Below are 22694 nucleotides of genomic sequence, written 5' to 3' on the forward strand. Positions count from 1 at the left end.
CCATAAGAATCCATCATAAATCGACAACGAAAATCGTTTGGACATCGTTGATCCGTCAATTTACAATAGCACAACGAGAGAAAGGGGTCTTTCACAGCAGAATTTTTTGCCATCGCCATTTTGCACGATTGTGACCTAAACTAAAAGAAAAAGTGACCTATTTTCTTCCTACTACAGGAAATAGTCAGCTAGTTTCTTTTAACATCCTATGCTGAAAAATAATTAAAATTTCTCTGAAGTTTTAATTATTGTTCCGCGAATCTCTTTCATAGATAAAAAGATTTTCAGACGTCATTACTGGAGGAATGAATTGTCGTTATTTTAATTCTGGGGAAAACTTCATTAAGTTTTTGATTTATGAAATAAACCTACCTATATGTTATTCTTATTCGGTCATAACCGTCGAAACTACTATTAACTGAAATAACAGTCAAAGGTACTTTTGAATGTACCTATAGATGTTGGTCAAAAAAGTTTCCACTGAAATTCCGACCAAAAAGGGGGAATAAATAATCACCAAGTTCATACCTCACTTAGGTATTTAGGATAAGAAAAGTGAAGTGGACACATTTCCATCGCCCATCGCTTCGGGGTGATTCGCTTACTCAGTATTTCACACTGAACGATAGTTAGAGCCACCGAGCTCATATGGCACTTATTTTTAATCCATTGAAGGTTCTGTACGAAAAATTATTTTGATATCCCTCAGTGAAGCAGCAATGCCAAATGAGCTCGATGGCTATCATTCAGTGCTAGAAACTGAGTTAGCGAATCAGCCCACTAATGTTGCATGCTCTGTGTTCAAGTCGTTTAACGAGATTCATGCCCGACCTTCATTTTGCATGTTATTAAACGGGCAAAATAAAAAACTTCAACAGAAATTATCATGAAAAAGAAGATTCTCGAATACCCTCTTTATAAATGCAGGCAGGTTAAGCGCGGCAACTTTTTTGTTTTACTTTCGTAATGGTTGGTTGGGACTGAAGAATTCTAACTATGAAGCATTATGAGTTAATATTTTAGAGTTATGACTTCATTTGGGATTTCTACATTTCAGCTTTTTATTACCTTAGGCCCCTAGGCCTTAGTCTACAAGAATATAGTAAGAATGGTAGCTATGATACCTACTTATACAATATAATTATTTAGTAGAATTAATGATACTAGACGTATGGTGTTATCGTGAAAAATATTGTAATAATCATTTAAATTACTTATCCATTTCTCAACAGTAATTTGACTACAAATATTTTCTCCCATCGGGTAAATCGAAGCGAAATAAAAGAATCCTACAGTTACCGAAGTATTTAACGCAAAGCTATGAATATCCTGTTGCTGAAATAAAAGCTTTCACATTCATGAAAGGAGAATTAAAAACATCATGAAGTAATTTTCTCATTCGATTATGAAGCAGTATTCAGATTTTAACTACGCACGAATACAATTCATCATTGTTTTTCACACTGTGTTGCGAATTTTTATCTGAATATGTACCTACATAATTATCTAAATATTCATACAGGGTGTAATTAGAGCGCTAGCAAAACTAGGTGGGTAGTTAATAATAGCGCTAACATTAAAACACAATCCAAGACCATTCGCCTTATCGCCTAAATAAATAGTTTTAGTGATTTAGTATTTTTCAAACCCGCAATGTATAGCGTGCAAAATTGGCACCTAACTACGCAACGTTCGTTGACCTCTAGCATCGGTCAGTTGTTTTATTTGCAATACATTGCGAACTTTTATAAATACAGGTTTATATTTTTTTCTTGCGTTTTGTTGTGGTATCTTATCAGTGATCATCGGTATTATTATCACCTGCCTTCGTTTTTGCTCGCGTTCTACTTACACCCTGTAAAAAAGAGAAGTGCTGACTCGATGACAGACTCGCCAATGATCTGCTCAAACCCTCAGACGTAGAAAGCTGAAATTTTCACAGAGGTTTATTCCCAGTTTTCACAGAGGTTTTTCCCAGGTTTCACAGAGGGGTTTCCCCAGTTTTCACAGAGAGTCCCTTTATAATGCAGACAAAGAACAAGGCTGGATTTTGAGTAGGTATCTTATAATCCTTAGCATCGCTTTTTTACAGTAGTTCCATTCCAAATTTCTTTTCCAATTTCATCAGTTCGTAGCATCACATTACGAGCGAGCAGAAGCTCAGTGTCAGTTCGTGTAGTGGAATTAATCAATGACCGACGCTATCTTTTGTCCTTCCAGTCTGTGCGGTTCTCGTGGAATCACTATTTATCTTGCCAGTGGGTACTACTAACTGGGACAAATGTTTTATTTTTCTACGTTCCACTGTTATTAGGACAAAGAATGGATTTACGTTAAACAATACAATTAATTTTGAATTGTTCAATTCCTAGAGCTATTTTCTTGGTCTGCCAGAAAATAGACGAAATCTTAAAAAACAAAGACACCCATCTGAGCGGGTCTCCTCTCAGAATGAGAAGGGTTTGGTACTACATCTCTACATTTGTGCAAAATCGACATTAAACTTTTTTTTTCTCTTTATTAAAGAAAATATTACAATAAAACTTAAAGCTAGCTTTATCTAATTACTATACAAATCATGCCCGCGTGGAATGCTGCCAAGAATACTGGCTGCATTTCCGCGCTGGACAGCCTGGCTGATCCGTTGCTCAAAACATGAGCCAGCCCTTCTGTCACCCGATTAGGCTATTAAACGGTGAAATGTCTCGACATTAAGAGGGCTCTCTCCGTCACTCGTTTCATACGAGTAGAACCGTAGTTCCAATTTCATTTGAATATTAAGCAACCAAAGTCCATGAACTTTTGCAGACATATTTTACTAAACTTATATCTATGTCTGTGGTTTTCCAGATTTCTGTTAAAATATTCGGTTTCATAGTTACGCGGTCTTAAAAATTTTCATACAAATCTTTGAGCCCCTGTAATTTTAAAACTACATATTTTTAGAAAAATCAAAAACACCCCAGACAGATATTAGTTTCTAGAATATATCTGCAAAATTTCATGGACTTTGGTTGCTTAATATTCAAATGAAATTGGAACTACGATTGTATGAAACGAGTGACGGAGAGAGCCCTGTTAAACTTAAAGTTAATTTGCTAGTGTCATTCAAGTTCTTTTTAATCGTTTATAAATTATTCTGTTGTTGTGTGATTTATAAAATTATAACTAAATCCGTCACCGAAGAAGTAAAGCTACGAGGGCTACATGTATAGGTATCCTTGTACATAGTCGACAGTACATAATGTTACTATTGATATGATAATTATTACTTTGTGGCCATGATGTTATGAGAAGTAGTAGCCTACACCAAAACGTGCCAAAACTGAGCCGTGTAAACGGACCTTAAAAAATTACGTTCCCATCATCAGTAACGCTCCGGCTTCACGAAACGTTAGTTGATGGGAACGTATTTTTTTTTTTTTAATCCGTCTGTTATATTTTCTTGAACGTACTTATTATCCGTCTTGCCTGCGCAGTTAAAACCGCACTGGCAAGACCGAGGACTGCGCAGTCCAATCTTTAGCATTTTTATCAGATTGACAAAGACAGGCTAACTTGTAATATACCTAGCTATATTACGGTGCCCCGTAATTTGGTGCACCCTTCTGTAACCCGGATAGTTATCTCAGTAGATGCGAGTTCGTGATTTACAACACTTGTCGTTGACTTAACGAGGGAAACTTTTTGTCTCCGGGTACACTAAAATAAATTAAGTGAATTTATACCGTTCACTAATGGTCACAAATATATGTCTTGCCAACTAAAGTTGATTAAGTGTTTTTCATCTTGTATCTATTCTTCATCATTTTATATACTTAATGTACTAATGCCTTTTTTCTTTGTTTTTGACTGTATAAGCTAAGATCAAATTACCACACCTACCTATTTAAAACAAACTTAAAAACTGAAATAATATAGCCTAATAATAGTGTTAATTATGTAGTTAAAAAACACGACTACCGACACTATCGAATTTTTTCAAAAAAAGGAATTGTACGTGTCCCTCGGGATGATGTAAAGATTCTAACTGATATCGCATACATCCAAATCTTTTCAGATAATCAGAAGTTATGGTAGAATGAAGAAACTCACATAGGTAGGTACATTATGCTTTAAGTACATGAACTTTGAAAACATTAGATAAGTACTTACCTAGATAGGTTTTTATCAGCAGTCATATAAACATAGTAAGATTATAAAACTTCTGGTTATAAAACTGAAAATCGAATGCGGTAAGAATAATAAATGATTTATGTTCGATTATATTTTATTCAAAGAAAGTCTATAAAAGTTTGCTCCGTATACGCCAATACAAATTGTAAGTCTCGTCAGGTACAAAAATTCTTCTGGAGCGAAGCGAACTGGACAGTGATTCGGTTGAATTCAATCTGAACTGCTTTCTTAGTGTTACGAACAAATCTAGTTCGTACGACGTTGAAGTATCTGTATTTAATTATGGTAAATATTAATTATATTTTTTACAAAAAAAGGTCTTTTAAATTATGAAATCTTTTAAAAATCTTTTTCGTCGTCATAATGATCAACCAATCGTCGGTCCACTACTGAGCACGAGTCTCCTCCAAGGATGAGATGGGTTTAGTTTGCCACGATGCACTGGCCCAGTCCAGGTTGGCAGATTGTTAGGCATGCTAGTTTCCTTTCGATTTTTCTGTCACCGTTAAATCAAGTGATATCTAAGATCCGGAAAAGTTAGAGAAGTGCGTGCCCGGGAGCGAACCCCCGACCTTCCGAATAGAAGGCCAAGACTATCACCGCAAAAAAGATTTCACGCTGTCATAATTTTCTCTAGCGAGAAGGGCTTGCTTTTAGTTTGTTACTTACCCATAGACAAGTTATAGAAACTAGAAATATCGTCAAGTAGGTTAAAATTTTATTTTCTGTGGATCTAAAGCTCACTCAGTAGGTACACGATTGATGAAACGCGCCTGTTAAATTTATTACGGCAAATTTGTTTTCCCAGCACTTAGTCGTGCTCGAGTCGAGGCACTTAATTTACAAGATTTTCAAGAATATCCAAAGAAATCTTTAAGCTAATACTTGAGGTAAATAAAGTTCTTTATTGTCCTGGCAATATAGACTCAGTACGTTTCGCTTCTGATCACAATGTTCTAGATGCTTGAGATTTATACAAAACACAACCCCAAGTTCGACCCGCACGTGACTGGAATACTTATATCAACCTTGTTAATTATTTAACGAATTAAAAACAGATGTATACCTAAAACTGTGATTTACTTTATCCTAGTTGTTTTACAAGTTTCAGTCAAATTGCAGTTTTCTGTCATTTTTAGGGTTCCGTACACCGTGGTATGGTAAAAGCCAAAAACCTTGAAAAGGTGGTTTCATCAAAAAAAAAAAAATTGAAAGCGTGTTCTCGAGGTGCGGAACCCTTCGTGTGCGAGTCCGATTCAAACTTGACAGGGTTGTTCCTTTGTTAAATCCTGGATATCAAAATCGAGTTGGTAGGTATGAGTACCTAGAAGGTACCTCACTAATCATATTAGATACCTAAACATCTAAAGTGAACGCGAAGATCTCAGGTTAATATTGCATTAGCTTGCTTTAGGTAATGTTAATGTTTTGTCTGCCTCCGTGTAAGACAGAGGATAGAGACTGTTTCAATCTGGCATGCCAAACCAAACCGTAAACCAAACTTTTCAAGCTGAACAATATAAAAGATAATAAATTTTAAATGCAAAACAATTTCGTTATTCTTGTCAGCGGCACTTAGCGCAGTTGTAAAACCCAAAATTACTTGTGGAAATCCATAATGACCTTTGCGCATTGCTGTCTGCTTTGGAAATGGAAATGAAACCGGAATACAATTAACAAAGAACAGTGTTCAGCTGCAATTGTTTTGAAAATGCTGAATGGAAAACACGATGTATGGAATTGGGAATATTTCCATAAAAAGCGAATTTTCGTGGTTCCTTAATGAACTTGTCTATTCCTACATACCTAATAGGTATATCTACTAGAACTAGGCACCTAGAAATAGGGGCATTTCTACTATGGCTTCAATAACTGGCTCTAGATAATTTTCAATCAATCAATCAATCAATTTATTGCAAATTTGGGTATATACATTGGTCTTAATCTAAGCTTATAATAAGTACAGCCAAGCCTTACGGCATGCAATATTTTACACATTTAAAGTCAAATAGAATACAATTACAATGAAATATAATAAAAATAAAATAATATTATTTTATTTCTCTTTTGTTTCTGTTATTTATTGATTTTGTTGTTGATGTTATTTTATTTTTTGTTGTTTCTGTTATTTTTTCTGTTGTTTTCGTTATTTTATTGTTTAAAAATAGGATAAAATGTGATAAATAAATAAATGAGAGAACATAAATAATGTAATGTCTAATAAGAAAAATGAAGAGAATCGTAACAATTATTATGCTTTATATCTATTGGCGTATTCTTGAATGGTGTAGTATGCCTTGTCTACTAAGTATTCTTGTAAGGTCCGTTTAAATTTTTGGTAATTATTAAAATTGTTTCAAGCAGCTTGTTGTATAGAATGCACGTCATTACAATTTACTAACTTATCACGTAGAGATCGTTGACTCAATCTAAATATTTTTTTCGTGGATCTGATATAATATTCTGTTTTTTAGATCTGTAAGCATTCCAGATTTTACCACTTCTATTTCGTTACTTTTTAGGGTTCCGTACTTCGAAAGGAAAAACGGAACTCTTATAGTATCACTTTGTTATCTGTCTGTCTGTCAGTCCGTCCGTCCGTCTGTCCGTCGTGTCTATCAAGTTTATAACAATTGTTGAAGTCACACGGCATCGGAGAAAATATTTCAATTTCTTCTGTACACATACGCGTTAGTATTTTTATAGCCATGTAGTAAATTGGGCATAAGGCATATGCAGTAATTTGATCCGACGCAAAATTATCAACCCTAAAAAGCTTCCGGAAAAATCGCTGTTAAAAAAATGTTTCAGTGCAAAGGACGTCGGCGGGAGACAAAAGCCCATTAAAATATCGACTACCTCAGCGGCTACCTTTCAGCGATTGTGACCAACGTTTGCCCTTATAAATGTTGCATGATATTGTTTGCATTCGTATCGGACAGACGGTCGTCGGCCCTGATATCCGTTTAATATGATAATCCGCATGCAAACAAGCGGCGGATTGCCCGACTAAATTATTTATGCAGCCCTCCCTGCGGTTGATGGCTCCACTTCAGAGGCTTGACTTTTATCGAACCCTAGAGTTTTGGATGGACAGGTGAGCTGCAAATTCTGTAAATTACGTATGGGGGCGACCGCAGCAATTTTGAAACTATTACTTACTTACTTGATACAGGTATCTCAGTATTTTTCTGCTGTAAAACAATGTATTGCTGATAACAAAATAATCGTTGTTAATTAAACACTTATCTCGTATAACTACTACAACCCTACAACGTAAAGTTAAGAGGATGCTTGTCATGTTTTCCGTGTAGCAATACGTCTGAAAAGAGCAGCAACTTTTAAGATGGCTTTATCAATTAAGTCGGCGGAGTGTGATTTATGACGACTGCTATTTATGAATATTTATATTATACAGGATTTTCGGTGTAGCATGTACTATGTACATAGTTGGACAATCCATAATTCCATACTTAATATTATAAATGCAAAAGTGTGTCTGTCTGTCTGTCTGCTAGCTTTACACGGCCCAACAGTTTAACCGATTCTGACGAAATTTGGTACAGAGTTAGCTTATATCCCAGGGACGGACATAGGCTACTTTTTGTCTCGGAAAATCAAGGAGTTCCCACGGGATTCCTAAAGACTCATCCGCTTGACCGATTTGTATGAAATTTGGTACCAAGGTAGCTTGCGTCCATGTAATTGACATAGGTAACTTTTCATCCCGTATCAAACAGTTCCCACGGGATCTTTGAAAACCTAATTCGGACGAAGTCGCGTGCATCCTCTAATATTAAATACTTTTCAGCTAAGTGTACTTATTGGGCTTTTGTTTATAAAATGTCACATGACGTGAGGTGCACTGCCTCCATCGCCTCCCTGCAACACGCGCAGCCCGCAGGGCCATTTCCAATAAAGGCTTCATATCACACAACGTGTGACGGAGGCGACGCGACGCCGGACTGCAATGTGTCCACGTGGTCACAGGTTTGATCCTGAATCGATGATATGTCAATATTTCAAATCAAAGAAAAATCGGGCTATTTTAGAGCTACTTGCGCCAAATGAACATTTGTGTGACGTCGAAGCCTTGAAGTTATGTTACAAGTTCCCTAAATGTCGTGAACTGTGACGTGGCTCCTAGAACTTCCATACAAAGAAACTTAAAGAGCTTAGGTGAGTAAGAGTCATACAGCTTGAGTCGCGTATCGCTGGTCTCGTGCGTTGTGTACATTGGCAGCACAGAAATCCAAATAATACTACGGCCAGGGTCTTCGTGTAATATTATAAGACAAGGTGTTGATTGAATGCTTGCTTTAATAAATAATTACTGGGCTTAATCTAAGTTGCATTATATTTATGATGCTTCAAGTGCCGTGGGCCATATACTACAATTTCAAGCCTTTATGGCAAACGCTGACAAACGTCAAGTTAGATGTAAAGTTGTGCCTCTTATCGCACATTTATCGTCACTCTTTCTGTGGGTTTTCGCCTTAAATCGGAACACCTGACTCCACCGGGTAAATCCGAACTTTCACGAATAAACCTGGAATAAATCATGTACAACGTTTTCCCAAGCCTGCATATGTAACCGACCAAGTGACCCCCACCCGTCCAAGGCTCAATTTCGCATTTATTATTTCGGTGCCCGGCTTTAGGCAAGGCAAATGTGGGTCCAAAATATTATGCTGCATTCATACCTAATACCTACTTTATTTGTTTGATTGAAATAAACAAGGTTCGCTTTCACCAAAAATTTTGTGGATTTTATTTTTATTTTGGCTAGTTTTTGAAACAAACTAAGAATTTAGTGACCATACGCCAAAAATAAATACCTAATAATTATATTACGGATGAAGACTACTAGAAGAATGTTACGAAAGTACGAAATATCTCTAAGAGCTCATAGTACAATAGAATAAAAAATGAAAAATGACTAGCAGCAGAAGTTGAAAAGTGAAAGTGGATTCGCCTGTTATTTTTATAAATTCGACATTGTTGTTCCTATTGTATTCCTCATTACCATACTCGCATGTTATTGAGCAATGTAGGAGCCATAATCTAGTGATGTAAAATTGTCACAACTTTTTTGAATAGGTTTTTTATAGCGAGCAAACGAGCAGATTTAGATAACTTAAGCGGCAAATACAGATTTTTATAAACTTCTTGTTCTGTTAAGAAAGCTTGCAATTAAAATCATGTCGGATGCCTACCTGAAACAAAGATAAACAAAGTAGGCTCTCAAGTAGAAAAGTAGAATTTCGGAAATATAGAGTAGCATACGAATCCACGCTAGGAAGTACGTAGTAGTAGGTACAAGAATATTATTTAACTCTACATGTAAATTACTTGCACCGCGACCTACTTCGGTCACTGAATATCAATATTAATGGATCAAAGAGTGCACGTGGCTGCAAGCGTGATGCGAGAATATATTGAAGGATTATTTCTTTTAATGAATTGCATTTATACATTCGGACAATCGGCACGGGAAACGGTCTAATTTCAAAGTTCAGCGTTCTGCATTCCATTTTTACTGTATGCTGAGACATAGGTAGGTTCAGAGGAGTGCAGAGCGGAACAGATTTTGTAATGCGTGAATATACTGAGAGCTGCGTATCTATGCTACGGTGCAGGCACGTGCGACGCAGACATTTTCGTCTGTGCTGCTCTGCGTCACATACATGGGTATTACATACATAATATTATATCCTAGGAATGAACCCCGAACGCAGGACTCTGAAACTTACAGAAGTAATAATAATAATTAATTAGTTGACTACTCTAAGGTAGACAGATCACAGATTCAACCAAAAAAAAAACTTCATAAGTTCAAAACTTAATGCGTAAGTAGGTACTTAGGTAGAGTCAACCATAAAAAAATTGGCCAAAAGAAATATAATATAAGAACCAAATGGAGAACGTTTTCTTTTTTTTATATCAGTTTAAGCTTCATTTCCCGTCGACAACCACTGCTTCATAAAGAACAATGAATATCGATCAATATCCATTGTCAAGCCAACGGCAGTCCAGTAGACTTACAATCAAATTACGACGAACATTATTTCATTAAGACGTCCCTCCCTACCGTCTAAACGGCTGCGGGATGATGCATCCGCCTGACCAGATTCAATTACTCTGGAATTGATTACCATCCGTATAAGCCGTGGTTTCCATCTTCCCACGTGGGTACCTAATTGTAATACGAAATTATTTTACGGAGATGTATAACACCTACATACACCTTAAACTATGATCATTCATCATTCAACCGCATCATCAACCTATCGCCGCGCCGGCTCACTACGAAGTACGAGTCTCCTCCCAGAATGAGAAGTGGTTAGCCATAGTCTACCACGCTGACCAAGTGCGAATTCAGGTTCCTAACGATGCTTTCCTTCACCATTAAAGCAAGTGATACTTATTTACTTAAAATTCACATAAATCCGAAAAGTTAGAGGTGCATGATCCCTTGATCGAACCCCGGACCCCCCGGGCTAGAAGGCCGACATCTTAACCACGGAGCTATCGCCACTTATTAGGTACTAGAGGATGCCCGCGACTTCGTCCGCGTGGATTTCGGTTTTTAAAGATCCTATGGGAACTATTTGATTTTCCGGGATAAAAAGTTGCCTATGTCAATTGCAGGGACGCAAGCTGCCTCGGTTCCAAGCATGCACATCGGTTAAGCGGATGGGTATTAAGTAGGTATTAAGATCCCGTGGGAACTCTGATTTTCCGGGATAAAAGTAGCCTATGTCTATCCCCGTGATATAAGCTAACTCTGAAAAAGTGAAAAGGTAGCAGACAGACAGACAGACACACTTTCGCATTTATAATATTAGTATGGATGATCAGGTCTTTAAAATAAGATTCGGTAGGTACAGGAATCTTTGAAATTTTGATTAATCATAATATAATCTTCATCGTTAATCCATAGACGTCCACTGCCAGACAGGTTACTTGTAGGGGCCTCCACAAGCCAGGGTCTTGCGTGGTCTGAGTCCAGTGGCTATTTGCAACTTGTTTGATGTCGTCTGTTCACCTAGTAGGAATCTGCCAACGCTGTACTTTCCGGTCCGAGGTCACCATTCCAGCAACTTGGGAGCCCAATATCTACTGGATAATCATCTATGCTCTTGTTAATAATATAGCTAACCATAGCATAATCAAATCACATGATTATCTATAAGACACGTTCCTATCGTCACTCGTCTATGGGTTCTGGAATAATTCATCACTCATTGTGACTAAATTGGAATCGATTATAGTCTGTATAAGCCGTGGTTTATAATATCTTCGCACGTACATCTAGTAAGGATTAATTTCAAGGATAACACGTACGTGTATCACCCAAGTCATGATCGTTAGCGCTTTACACAAAGGATCAAATAGATCACAAACAATAGGATGGAATGAAAATACTGCCAATATTTTATTGAGTTTATTTTACTTTTTCTCTCCAATTTTCTTATCTCTCAAATCTTTGAGGGAAAGTGTTTGACCAGCAATTAGGGATTATTTAATGTCCTATTCATCTATTAACAGGTAATAGGTAACTTTCTTTCACTTCTTGTATAATACCTCTACCTGCCTGTATAGGTAAGTACTTTTGTGTTTCCCCCTCCACTCCTTTTGGAATTTCCTAAAATCCTGAAATAAGTACTTAGGTACATATTTTTATTTTCAGTCGAAATCCCAAATGCTAACTTTTATACATACCTATATCTAGCTTGAAAAATTACGGACTTTCATACAAACTTTTGTCCCTATTAATCCCTTGGGAATTCTAAAAAACGTGAAACACGTAACGAAGCGAGCCAAAAGTCTACCAATTTTTACCAGGGGTTGAATTTTCAAAAATTCTTTATTAGGGAATGTCTACTGTACTGTACCTACTCTACATCGTATTAGTAGCTAAAAAAGAAATAAGAATCAAACTAGCTACCGTCAACCCGATCCCGATCGAACATCCAGTGCGTGGTTTTAGTTCAGCGTTGATAGATCATTCAGTCAGTCAGTCACGTTTTCCTTTTATACATTTAGATATAACGATCTATGAATTTCGTCACGTTAAATTGTAATGTTAGGTGTCAGGTACCTACATATTTTGATAACAACGTAGCGTCGACGCGTCCACCTGACCAGGTTTAATTACAGAATCGATTATCGGAAATTTCCATTTTGGCTAAATTAATACATATCAAAGTATACAATGCATGTATTAGCATATCCTTGCCGTCTAAACGAGGTGCATGTTGTTGCGTCCGCCTGACCAGGGGCAATTTGCGGAATTGATTACCAACTACGAGTATCTAAGCTGCAAATTCCATCTTCGCGCGTGATTTTAAGACGGATTAAATTTTGGGATTCTATGGGAGCGGCATTGTGCATATTCACTATGTTAGGTCATACTTCTATATCCATACATATTTACACAAGAAGCCCATTATAGTCTAGAATCTAGATCCTTGTTTCTATTACGACATGCTAGAATATGGAATGCCCTTCCACTTTCCGTTTTCCCGCTGGCTATAATATATTGTCATGAATCAGTCATCACTTACTATTTGGTGTGAATGTGATTACAGTCAATCGTAAACCTATACAAAACTAGGTATTTGCACATGTCTTGTTTGTTTTTACTTTGTAATCAATTTCATATTTAAATCCGAAATGCATGAAATGAGCTATAAATCTTAATATTTCCGAATGCTGTACGAATTTTCTGCCTGCAAAATTGTTAATGACTACGCGGTTAAAAATTAAGATTAATTACTCATTATGTTACGAATAATGTACCTACTGAAACTCGGTTTGCTTCATGATTTTGGTTTTCTCGTTTACTATCATCACAGTGATTCAGTATAAAGACAAGTACGAGCACAAACAAACAAGTAAATAGTATCTACCTACGTGACAAAAATGAGTCGCATGAAAATATTAGAAACTGGCAGTTAGTAATTACTGCACGCGATATGAATACCTAATCACGTTTTTATATAAATTTATTTACGAAGTTGTGTTTGTTATACGTGAATTAAACGAAATAAACGTACTTTTTTTTAATTTAAATAAAACTTAAAGGTAGCCTTATCTAGTTATCTAATTACTGTACAAATCATGCCCGCGCTGAATGGTGCCAAGAATACTGGCTGCATTTCCGTTTTGGATCCTTTGCACAAAAAACCGGCCAAGTGCGAGTAGGGCGGACGGACGGACGGACAGACAGACAGACAGACAGACAGACAGACAGACAGACATCAAAGTGATCCTATAAGGGTTCCGTTCTTCCTTTTGTGGTACGGAACCCTCAAAATGAGCCAGCCCTCCTGTCATCAGCTGATAAGGAATGCAATGTAATTGTTTACACTTGCCTATAGGTTAAATATTATATCTGAAGAGAAACTCTAAAGGCAGCTGTGGATATTCAACTCTCGGTTACAGCCCACGACCTTCGGTGAAAGCGTGACGTTCGATTGACTCTGTTATGAACTATGGAGTAAACAATTTAGTATGCTGATTTCCTTATTAAAGTTTTTTTTCGAATATTAGGATATTAGCCTCTAGCCAAAATATTTAACTATAACTTTTGTTCTCCTCAAATTAGACCTAAAACTGGAGCTATGAGTAGTTCAAAGTTCGGATTTTAGTTGAGTCCCATAAGCCGTTATTGTTATTGGCAAGAATACCATACTGCTCACAGAATAAGGATCTTATTGATTCTTACTTATTGTGGTCTATGCGGACACCTTAGAGTAGCTCGAGTAGGTAATGCTGCTGTATGAGATATTAAGTAACTACACAGAAAAAGCGGTTCTGTATTAGAAATCTACCTATTAGATACTTGAAATAATCTCTACTTCATTCATTATCACAGCTTAGGATGATTACATTCTTTACATTCATGTGAAGAGCTTCGCTTTGATTGGTGGTATTTCAATGATTAAGCCATGGACCATCCAGCCAATTTGGGTCAAATTTTCAGAACCTGGAAAAGCTTAAAAAGTGCAGTTTGATTTGACTTTATTCAAATATCTTTTACAAGTTCTTTAGAACAGATGTTTTATAGATATATTTGTGATGATGAATTATATGTACCCTATCATACCACTTTCAGGTACATCATTACATCATACATTACATCATCAGAGAACAAGTGAGAACGTGCTGAATCTGAAACCTGTTTACAACTATCTATAAGAAAACAGTTTCTTCCGATGGCATCTTGGCATAAAGGTCAACAAATATGCAGATTAAAATCTTTATTTCAATGCAATTAAAAATATGCATAAAAATTATTTAGGGGACAGGTCGACCTTTGTTAGTGTGAAAGTCGCAAGACGACATCGATTCAGATAAACAAATCGATTTGAATGAAAGTTATACATATCCGCGGAGCCTACCGCAATATGCGTGATATAACAGTATCCGTGTTGTTTGTAACACGACCACTTGTGGGGTGACCATAATATTCTGTTTGACAATTCATAGTCTTTTAAATATTTTAGACAAAAAGAGAGTGGCAATAAAAATATGAGATTCATTTTATTCAATTTAAGAAACCTTTGTTCTCAAATGAGTCAATGGACACATTCATAGAGTAGGTTAGAAAAATCTGTCCTGCGGGGTGATTCGCTGATTTACTGATCAACACTGAATGATAGACATATTTGATATTCTTCTTTTGAAGATTTTTGCGAAAAAGTATTTTTACATTTTTTATGTACCTAAGTGAAGCAACAATATGAAACCAATATCAAATGTGCTTGACTATGATCCATCGTTTAGTGTTGATCACTGAATTAGCGAATCATCCCGCTGCGCTGGTTGTGATGGAAAGCGAAGAAAACTGGTATGATTTGTAGCGTTTAAGGATTTCAATGGTAATTTCTTTAAAACTAGACATTTGTCACCTAGACACCTAGACACCAGTCCGTGCTTTGTGACAGTTTTTACCATTTTACAATTTTAACGTTACCACAAGGAAGTGACTCCTGAAAGGTTTTAATTTTCAGGAATAATCACAAGAATCTTACTAATTTTTCAAAATAAAATTAATATTTTTGTTATTAACGGAGAGCAAAGAATAAGACGGGTCCATGATTATGAAAAGTTATGGAAGCCCTTCACTTGTGGGAGACGCCGGCGCCGCGGCCTTGGAGAAAGTGTATTTTGTATCTCGCGTTTCACCAACAGCTTTGGTCCTACGCGCTACTAATCATCTTCAAATATATTGCGAAAAACATCTACAGGCTTGGCTCATCCTACTTATCTCGTAGTAAAACTGACAGTGATAGAAGACTTATTCAATCATTATGCAAAATAATGACTTTTATTAATTTTGCACTTTTACTAACATGCAAAAAACTTATTTCAGAAATAAGTAGATTTTAAAAGTTATAATAATTATGTTAGCTGATCCCATACAAAATACCAAGAGGAGACTTTAAATTCTTGTTCAAAATAATAACTTTTATTGGATGCTGATGCCCACAGCTTCGTCCGCGTGGATTTAGTTCCCTGAAATTCCGTGGGAACTCTTTGATTTTTCTGGATATAAAGTAGCCTGTGTGTTAATCTAGGTTATAATCTATCTCCATTTCAAATTTCAGTCAAAGGCAGTCATCATTAGTTCTTTCGCGAAAGATTAACAAACATATACACACACATACCTACTTACCTTCGCCTTGTGTGATGTGATGCAAGAGTTTTATTTTGGAAATTAAATTAAACTGATCACATACAAAGCATTCAAAACATTTTGGAATACTGAGGACTCTAGGTCTACCTTATAGCGTCTGGTTATAATCATCGATTCTTTATCATGGAATTCTTTATCTTGGCGTGTCTAACCACTATTATCCAAATTTTAGAATTTGAGACCGCGACTCTACTGGCAGATAATCTGGAAGTCAACACATTCCTATTGCATCTGATAATTTTATTATAATAAAAATCACTCTTGCTTATAAATGTAAGACTAATGTAATGTATACGTAAGGTAAAAAAAAAGTATGTAATGTATGTACCTAAGCTGCAAATATGTAAGACGATGCTATATCGATTCAAAAAAAGAGTTTTTTAAATCGTTACGTTATAACAAGAATACCTACAACGATTTTAAAAATCTTTAGTAAAGTGAGGCCAATATTAAAATTTCATAAAGTTACTGCGCCAACTAAAGCTCAAGCACATTCTTATAATATAAGCGCCTTCCCGCTTTATATTAAGTTCCGTAGGATAAATCTCTGTTCTTTATAAGATTTGCATAATAACTTCTATATCTACTTGCAATCGCTATATTACTGTTTTCAGTAGCATAAACTCCCAACCCCTGTTTTACCGCCATTATAAGGATAGGTTTTCGTCCTTCTTAGTGGATGTTAGGTAATGAATTTACCTGTGTAGATTTTGTGAGTCAGTGAGTGCTATTTTCAATGATAACTAGCTATTACCCGTGTCTTCGCTCGCATGACTCAAGGTTTTAATAATTGAGGTTTGTTACAATATTTTTTGGTGCAAAGCTTAAGTTATTTTATCATGTGTTAAAGCATGTTATCCAGCGGGAACTGTTTGTTTTTTTGGACAGAAATGTAGCCTATATCACTTCTTAAGTCCTCGACTATGTCTATGCAAAAAACGACATCAATACAATCGACGCGACACTGTTACAGCGTTATTGAACGACAAAAATAGTATGCTATCCCGCGGGAACTGTTTGCTTTTCCGGGATAAAAAGTAGCCTATGTCCTTCCCAGGAATGTATCCTAAGTCTGTACTAAATTTCATTAAAATCGGTTCAACGGTTGAGCCGTGAAAACGTAGCAGACAGACAGACACACTTACGCATTTTTAATATTAGTATGGAAGTATGGATTAGATCGCGGCTTCGTCAGTATGGATTCCAAAGTCCACACAGTTTTCTAAAAGAGTTTTAAAAAGGGTTATAAAAGAAATAAAAATCATTACATACGCTAGATATATTATGTAGGTAATTAATTACATAACATAGCTACTATACAAAGTAAGAGGTATCATAAATGTCTTCTTCGTAATGCAAATAAAACGGCAAGCAAGCAAGTAATCTTCAAAACAAGTGCTGAACAAAAAGATTAGTCGTAGTCCGGAACAGTATGAGAATTAAGTCGAGCGGATATCGCGAGTTGTGTAATGAAAGAAAGTACTCGACCGAATCAAACCAGAAAGTAACACGTAAGATTTAAGAAGGAACGATATGTTTAACGAGCTGTTATGTTGACCGCTTTATTCTTTGCACGGGTTATAAAAGTTCAAAGCTTTTATATAAACGTTTGGAAATCTGAAAGATATGAACAAAAAGTAAAATCTAATTATACTGTCATCATAATATGCATTGTTACCTAATAATCTACGTACTTGTGAGCTTTATAGAAGAGATGAGATCATTTATAAGTAAGATCATAAGAGATTAAAACAACTAATATGCCCGCTATCCCATAATCACACCTGTACAATTATGTACCTACTTCATTCACTCCTCTACGCACTGTTTTTTAACCCCCGACCAAAAAAAGAGAGGTGTTAAAAGTTTGACGTGTGTATCTGTGTATCTGTCTGTGGCATCGTAGCTCCTAAACGAATGAACCGATTTTAGTTTAGTTTTTTTTTGTTTGATAGCTGCCTCGATCGAGAGTGTTCTTAGCTATAATCGAAGAAAATCGGTTCAGCCGTTTGAAAGTTATCAGCTCTATTCTAGTTTTCTTATAGAGGTTTTTGTGTCGGGGGTTTTTTTAATTTTGAGTTATAACATTCATCGTCCATTACCAAAGGTTAACTCAAAAAGAATAGCTCCAGCTTCTAGGTATTGAGTTAGCCTATGTACATTTTACATTCTATTCTTGATGTACAAAAAGAGTTTATAACAAACGAACAAAATGTATTATTTGTAATTGCAAGTGTTTTTTTATGTGCAAAAAGAGTTTATAACAAACGAACAAAATGTAATATTTGTAAATTACAAGACATATCTCAGTAGGAAGGGCATTCCGAACCAGTGCGTGGCAGATTTACTTGACTATTCGGAAGCACAATGTGTCAAAGTTTAACTACTAGGCCGATTTTGGTGAATGAGATGTCAATTGATTTGTTGTAATGGTCCGAGTGGGACTTCGTCTGTGTTGGTTTTAGCTGGTGGGCGTGCTCGGCCTTTTTGGAGTGTTTTTTTTGTTAAAACTGACGGAGTCCATACTTGTATAGTTTGACTAACTTGTTACAAATAACTACAAGCTTGACATTGGCTAATCTTTGTAAAGCCAGACGAGAGAGAGAAAAAAAAAGGTCCGATAGGAAATATTTTATACGAAAAAAAATTGATTGAATTGGAGGTTACATAAAAAACGTGGCGGTCTCCAAAAATTTTTTTTTTGCTATTGTATCGAGTGGGAAATGAAAGTGCAGAAAATTCTGAGTTCATGAATATAAATGTATTACAACATTAAAATATACCAAGCGACAGAAAACTTCAACTTTTATGTAATCTACTGAGTTATATACGAGTATCTACACTTATATTTATGGTGGAAATTGCGGAGGGAAGGTTTATTGAACCGTTATAAAAGGCACACTCGGAGCACTGTAGTAAAAATGATATTTGCAATGATTATTATTATAGCATCAGCAGTCAGCACTTACGGTGAAACTTTGTAAAACACCGGACGTTGATGTATTCAAAGTTGTAGTGTACCTACTGGTGATTATGTTACGAAAGTAATCTGCCTTCAAAGTCTTAACTAACTGCATACAAATAATAACTTACCTACTTCCGCTCTGTACTGTTCAGAACGTTCCTAATTACTTTAGAATTTAATAAATGATGGTTTTGGCGTTTGTTTGGATGATAGAAATCATTACTTTCCACCGAAAGTGTACTTAAAAAGTGTTTTACTCTTAGAATAAAAACCTAGGTTTTACTTGATATAACTTACGAGTAGTTACTAATGTTTCAAGAACGACAATGTTAGTACTTAGTAGAGAAAATTGCTTTAATTTTCATTTTTTGTCAAATAACATTGTCATTTTTTTGTACCACTCGCGACTCTTGTCTTTACCACTCTGTCTTCACTCTCGTCATCGTCTCTACTAGCTAGGTTTTCATTAACATAGTGTGCACAGTGTGCTGCACAGTTCTAAACAAAATTGTCAAAAATGAGAACTGAAAATTCCTACCCCTTAACTCTTTTTTCAGTTTTCAATTTTCTCCAGATTTTTCTTGCTTTCAGAAGTTTCTTCATAGTTTAGATTCTGTAATGTATTTGTCGTTGCAAATTGCAAGTATTTGAAGGGAAGCATTTGTGGTGCAGGTAGAAGCGGTGGCGGTGGCGGGTGGCGGGCGGCGGCGGCGGCGCGGCAGCGGAGCGCGGTGGCGAGATGAGCGCGCCACGCTCCGCGGCCGAGGCGCTCTCCTGCCTGCTGTGGCAGCCCTACGACTGCCGCTCGCCGCCCCTCGCGCGCTCGTGCACCGATGGAGCCCTCGCCGTGTACCTCGTGTCCGCGGGGGACGAGGCGCGCGCGCGCCAGTCGCCGAGCGGCGGTCGTCATGCGTGCGCGTCGTACCGCGCGATCACTCCCCGCCACGAGATGCGGTTGCCCGTGCCGGCGCCCGCTCCGCTGCGCAAGTCGGACTCGGTCTCGGTGCGAGTCCCGGGCGAGCCGAGTCGCTCCAATGTGTGCAATGTGAACATAGTGCAGGTGCAAGATGCGCCCGGTCCCATCGTGAACAGTGCGGTGCAGACGGAGAGAGAGAGGAGTGTAGCGAGTGCCGAGTGCCAGACGGAGGAGCCGGCGCGGCGGCGGCGAGCGCGGCGGGTGCGCGCGCCGCGGCCGCCCGGCCTGCTGGAGAGCGTGCCGCCGCCGCCGTACAGCACGCTGCCGCCGCCCGTGCCCGTGCCCGTGCCCGTGCCGGTGCCCGTGGCCGTGCCGCCGCCGGCGCCCATCGTCTCCCCGCATCCACCAGCGCATCGGTTCCCTTTCCAACCTATTCCTCTCAGGTGAGACCAAAATTGCTGTTGTTAGTTTATCTTGTTATTATTTATGTGTCTTCTACCCCATGCTTCTACCGTTCGTAACTACTACAAACGTTCAAAAAAATCGTTTGAGAAAAGTAAATATGTATGTCAGTCGAGAAAGCCCGTAATATTATGAAGGTACCTGCTCACTTTGAGTCTCAAAATCGTTCACTTCTGTTTCACTTGAGCGCCTACACAAAAACAAAGCCGTTTTAGATAGAGAATAACAATAGGACATAAACGTTTCGCCATTTATGGAGCGATTGGCATTAAATAGAAACGCTTGTTTGGTTTGTTTTGTCGGTCATGTTAACACATGTGGATTCGGAGAAAGGCAATCGATGCATGTATTGGTACTGGTACGGTCTTTACATAAAAAGGTAGTGCGTCAAAAGTGTCGGAGCGTTTTACCAATGTGAATACGACAATAGTGCATAATTATGCTGTAAAGCGGTCTCCCTAATAATAACGCTACCTACTAATCAGATCCGGCTCGAAGGACCAATATTTTGTACAAATACAAGTAGCTTCTTACAAAACCTTATTTACTATTAACATGTTTTCAACTCTTCGTATCTTTGCCGGTAACTACTTACCGCAAAGAAAAAAGTGTTTTAATATAATATGGACGGTGTAAAACAGTCCGTAACTCTATTATCTTGATATCTAAATTTACCAAGTAGGTACCTACCTACCGACATTACAAATATGCAAATGGGTGTTTGTTTGTTAGTATGTTGGTTTGTGTGTTTGTGTTTCCATAACGCCGCAACGAACGGAGCAACGGATCGACGTGATTTTTTGTATTGGTATAGGAGTATTATAGGTCTATGGGGCATAGTTAAAAACCTAGAGAGAGATACAGGCTTCTTTTTATACTGGAAAATGGAAGAGTTCCTACAGGATTCTTAAAAATATAAATCCATACGGACCAAGTTGCGGGCATCAGCTTATCTTATTAATTTATTAATTAATTGAAAAAACAACTAAACCATCTCGGGACAATAAGCATTTTTCGGTACAAGGCGCCAACTTTTGCACGCTATTCCGTGGCGTGGCTCGTTGATGTCTTTTGTTTTTAACGTTTATCTTATCACATGCTTCTTGTTTCGTGTTGCATTCATTACGAATTGTTACAATAAACGGACGATGACAATATAATTTACGAGTTGTAATTTCATAACGCCATATAAATTATGTATAAAGTGTTACAGTACAGCGTCATATTATTCGTGGACAAAATGTTTTACCGACGAACTTGTTCACATTATGAATTCCACTTGCAAACAGAAAGTCACAGTGAAAACGGGAGCAAAATCCACGCCGACCTTGGCTATGAAAGCTGCCAAATAAGTATTTGGCAGCTCTTTCCATGCAAAATGTGTCCAAATGTTGGCCCAACGTAATTTATGAAATTTATGCAAATTACGATACGCTGTAATCCCTTTAAACCGTATGTCCGTATTACGGTGGGTATTTATGTGATGCGATTATGTCGGCTGTTTTGGTGTAAAAATAATAAAAGATAATAGATAAATAAACTTTTATTTCAGATAAAGTCCTTATTAAAATAAGTACATAATCACCTTACCTTAGTAACAAGTTTTCCTTATAATTATAATGGTATTGTTAATAATCCAAGTTTAAGTGAATAAATCAGCCTAACATGGCAACTCTAGGCACCCGATAGCCACAGACACCCAATATTTTGAGTATAGGGCAAGCCTTCTTTTATCTCGTGCACCCAGAACGCTGTTGTTGCTGCTACGAAAGCGCTGAAGGAGTTAGGCTATTTTTTTTAGGATGCTGGCATGATACCTCTATCACACTAATATTATAAAGGCGAAAGTTTGTATGTGTGTGTGTGTGTGTGTGTGTGTGTGTGTGTGTGTGTGTGTGTATGTTTGTTACTCCTTCACGCAAAAACTACTGGACGGATTGGGCTGAAATTTAGAATGGAGATAGATTATACCCTGGATTAGCACATAGGCTACTTTTTATCCCGGAAAATCAAAGATTTCCCGAGGGAATTCCAAAAAACCTACATCCACGCGAACGAAGTCGCGGGTATCAGCTAGTTGCTAATAAAATAAGAACTGTCTTGAATTCCAAAATAATTGTCTCAAAACCATAAACCCAAAAAAGTAAAACCTTTTTAAGGTAAACCATAAAAGCTAGGTTGTATAGTTCATAAGATTACCTAATAGTTTGTCACGGTTAGGCAATTTACTTCAAAACAGTATCCATTCTGTGCAATTTCATTTCATAAAATACAACTCGACATTTTTTCCTCAATCACGGACAAGTTTTTGTTCTTAGATGAATTTCGTCCTAAGCCAGTTACACGCTATTACCAGTCGTAATAGTTGTAAGTCGACCTCGCTTTACTATTGTAATATATATTTAAGCAACAAGGTCATTCTCCGCATCCATATTATAAGACGTCAAACATTAAAATTTACATTTTAG

General features: G+C 37.2%; 1 protein-coding gene across 1 annotated transcript in view; it reads left to right on the forward strand.

The window, feature by feature from the left end:
* The window catches only part of LOC123872156, a 170328-nt gene that overhangs the window by 17267 nt on the left and 130367 nt on the right, over positions 1-22694 (forward strand). Inside the window, exon 2 of the mRNA XM_045916315.1 lies at positions 19521-20207. Coding sequence (XP_045772271.1) covers positions 19588-20207 — 620 coding nt within the window. The 5' untranslated portion in view covers positions 19521-19587. The remainder of the gene's footprint in view (positions 1-19520; positions 20208-22694) is intronic.

Source organism: Maniola jurtina, chromosome 14, assembly GCF_905333055.1.
Source record: "Maniola jurtina chromosome 14, ilManJurt1.1, whole genome shotgun sequence".
Lineage (NCBI taxonomy): Eukaryota > Metazoa > Arthropoda > Insecta > Lepidoptera > Nymphalidae > Maniola > Maniola jurtina.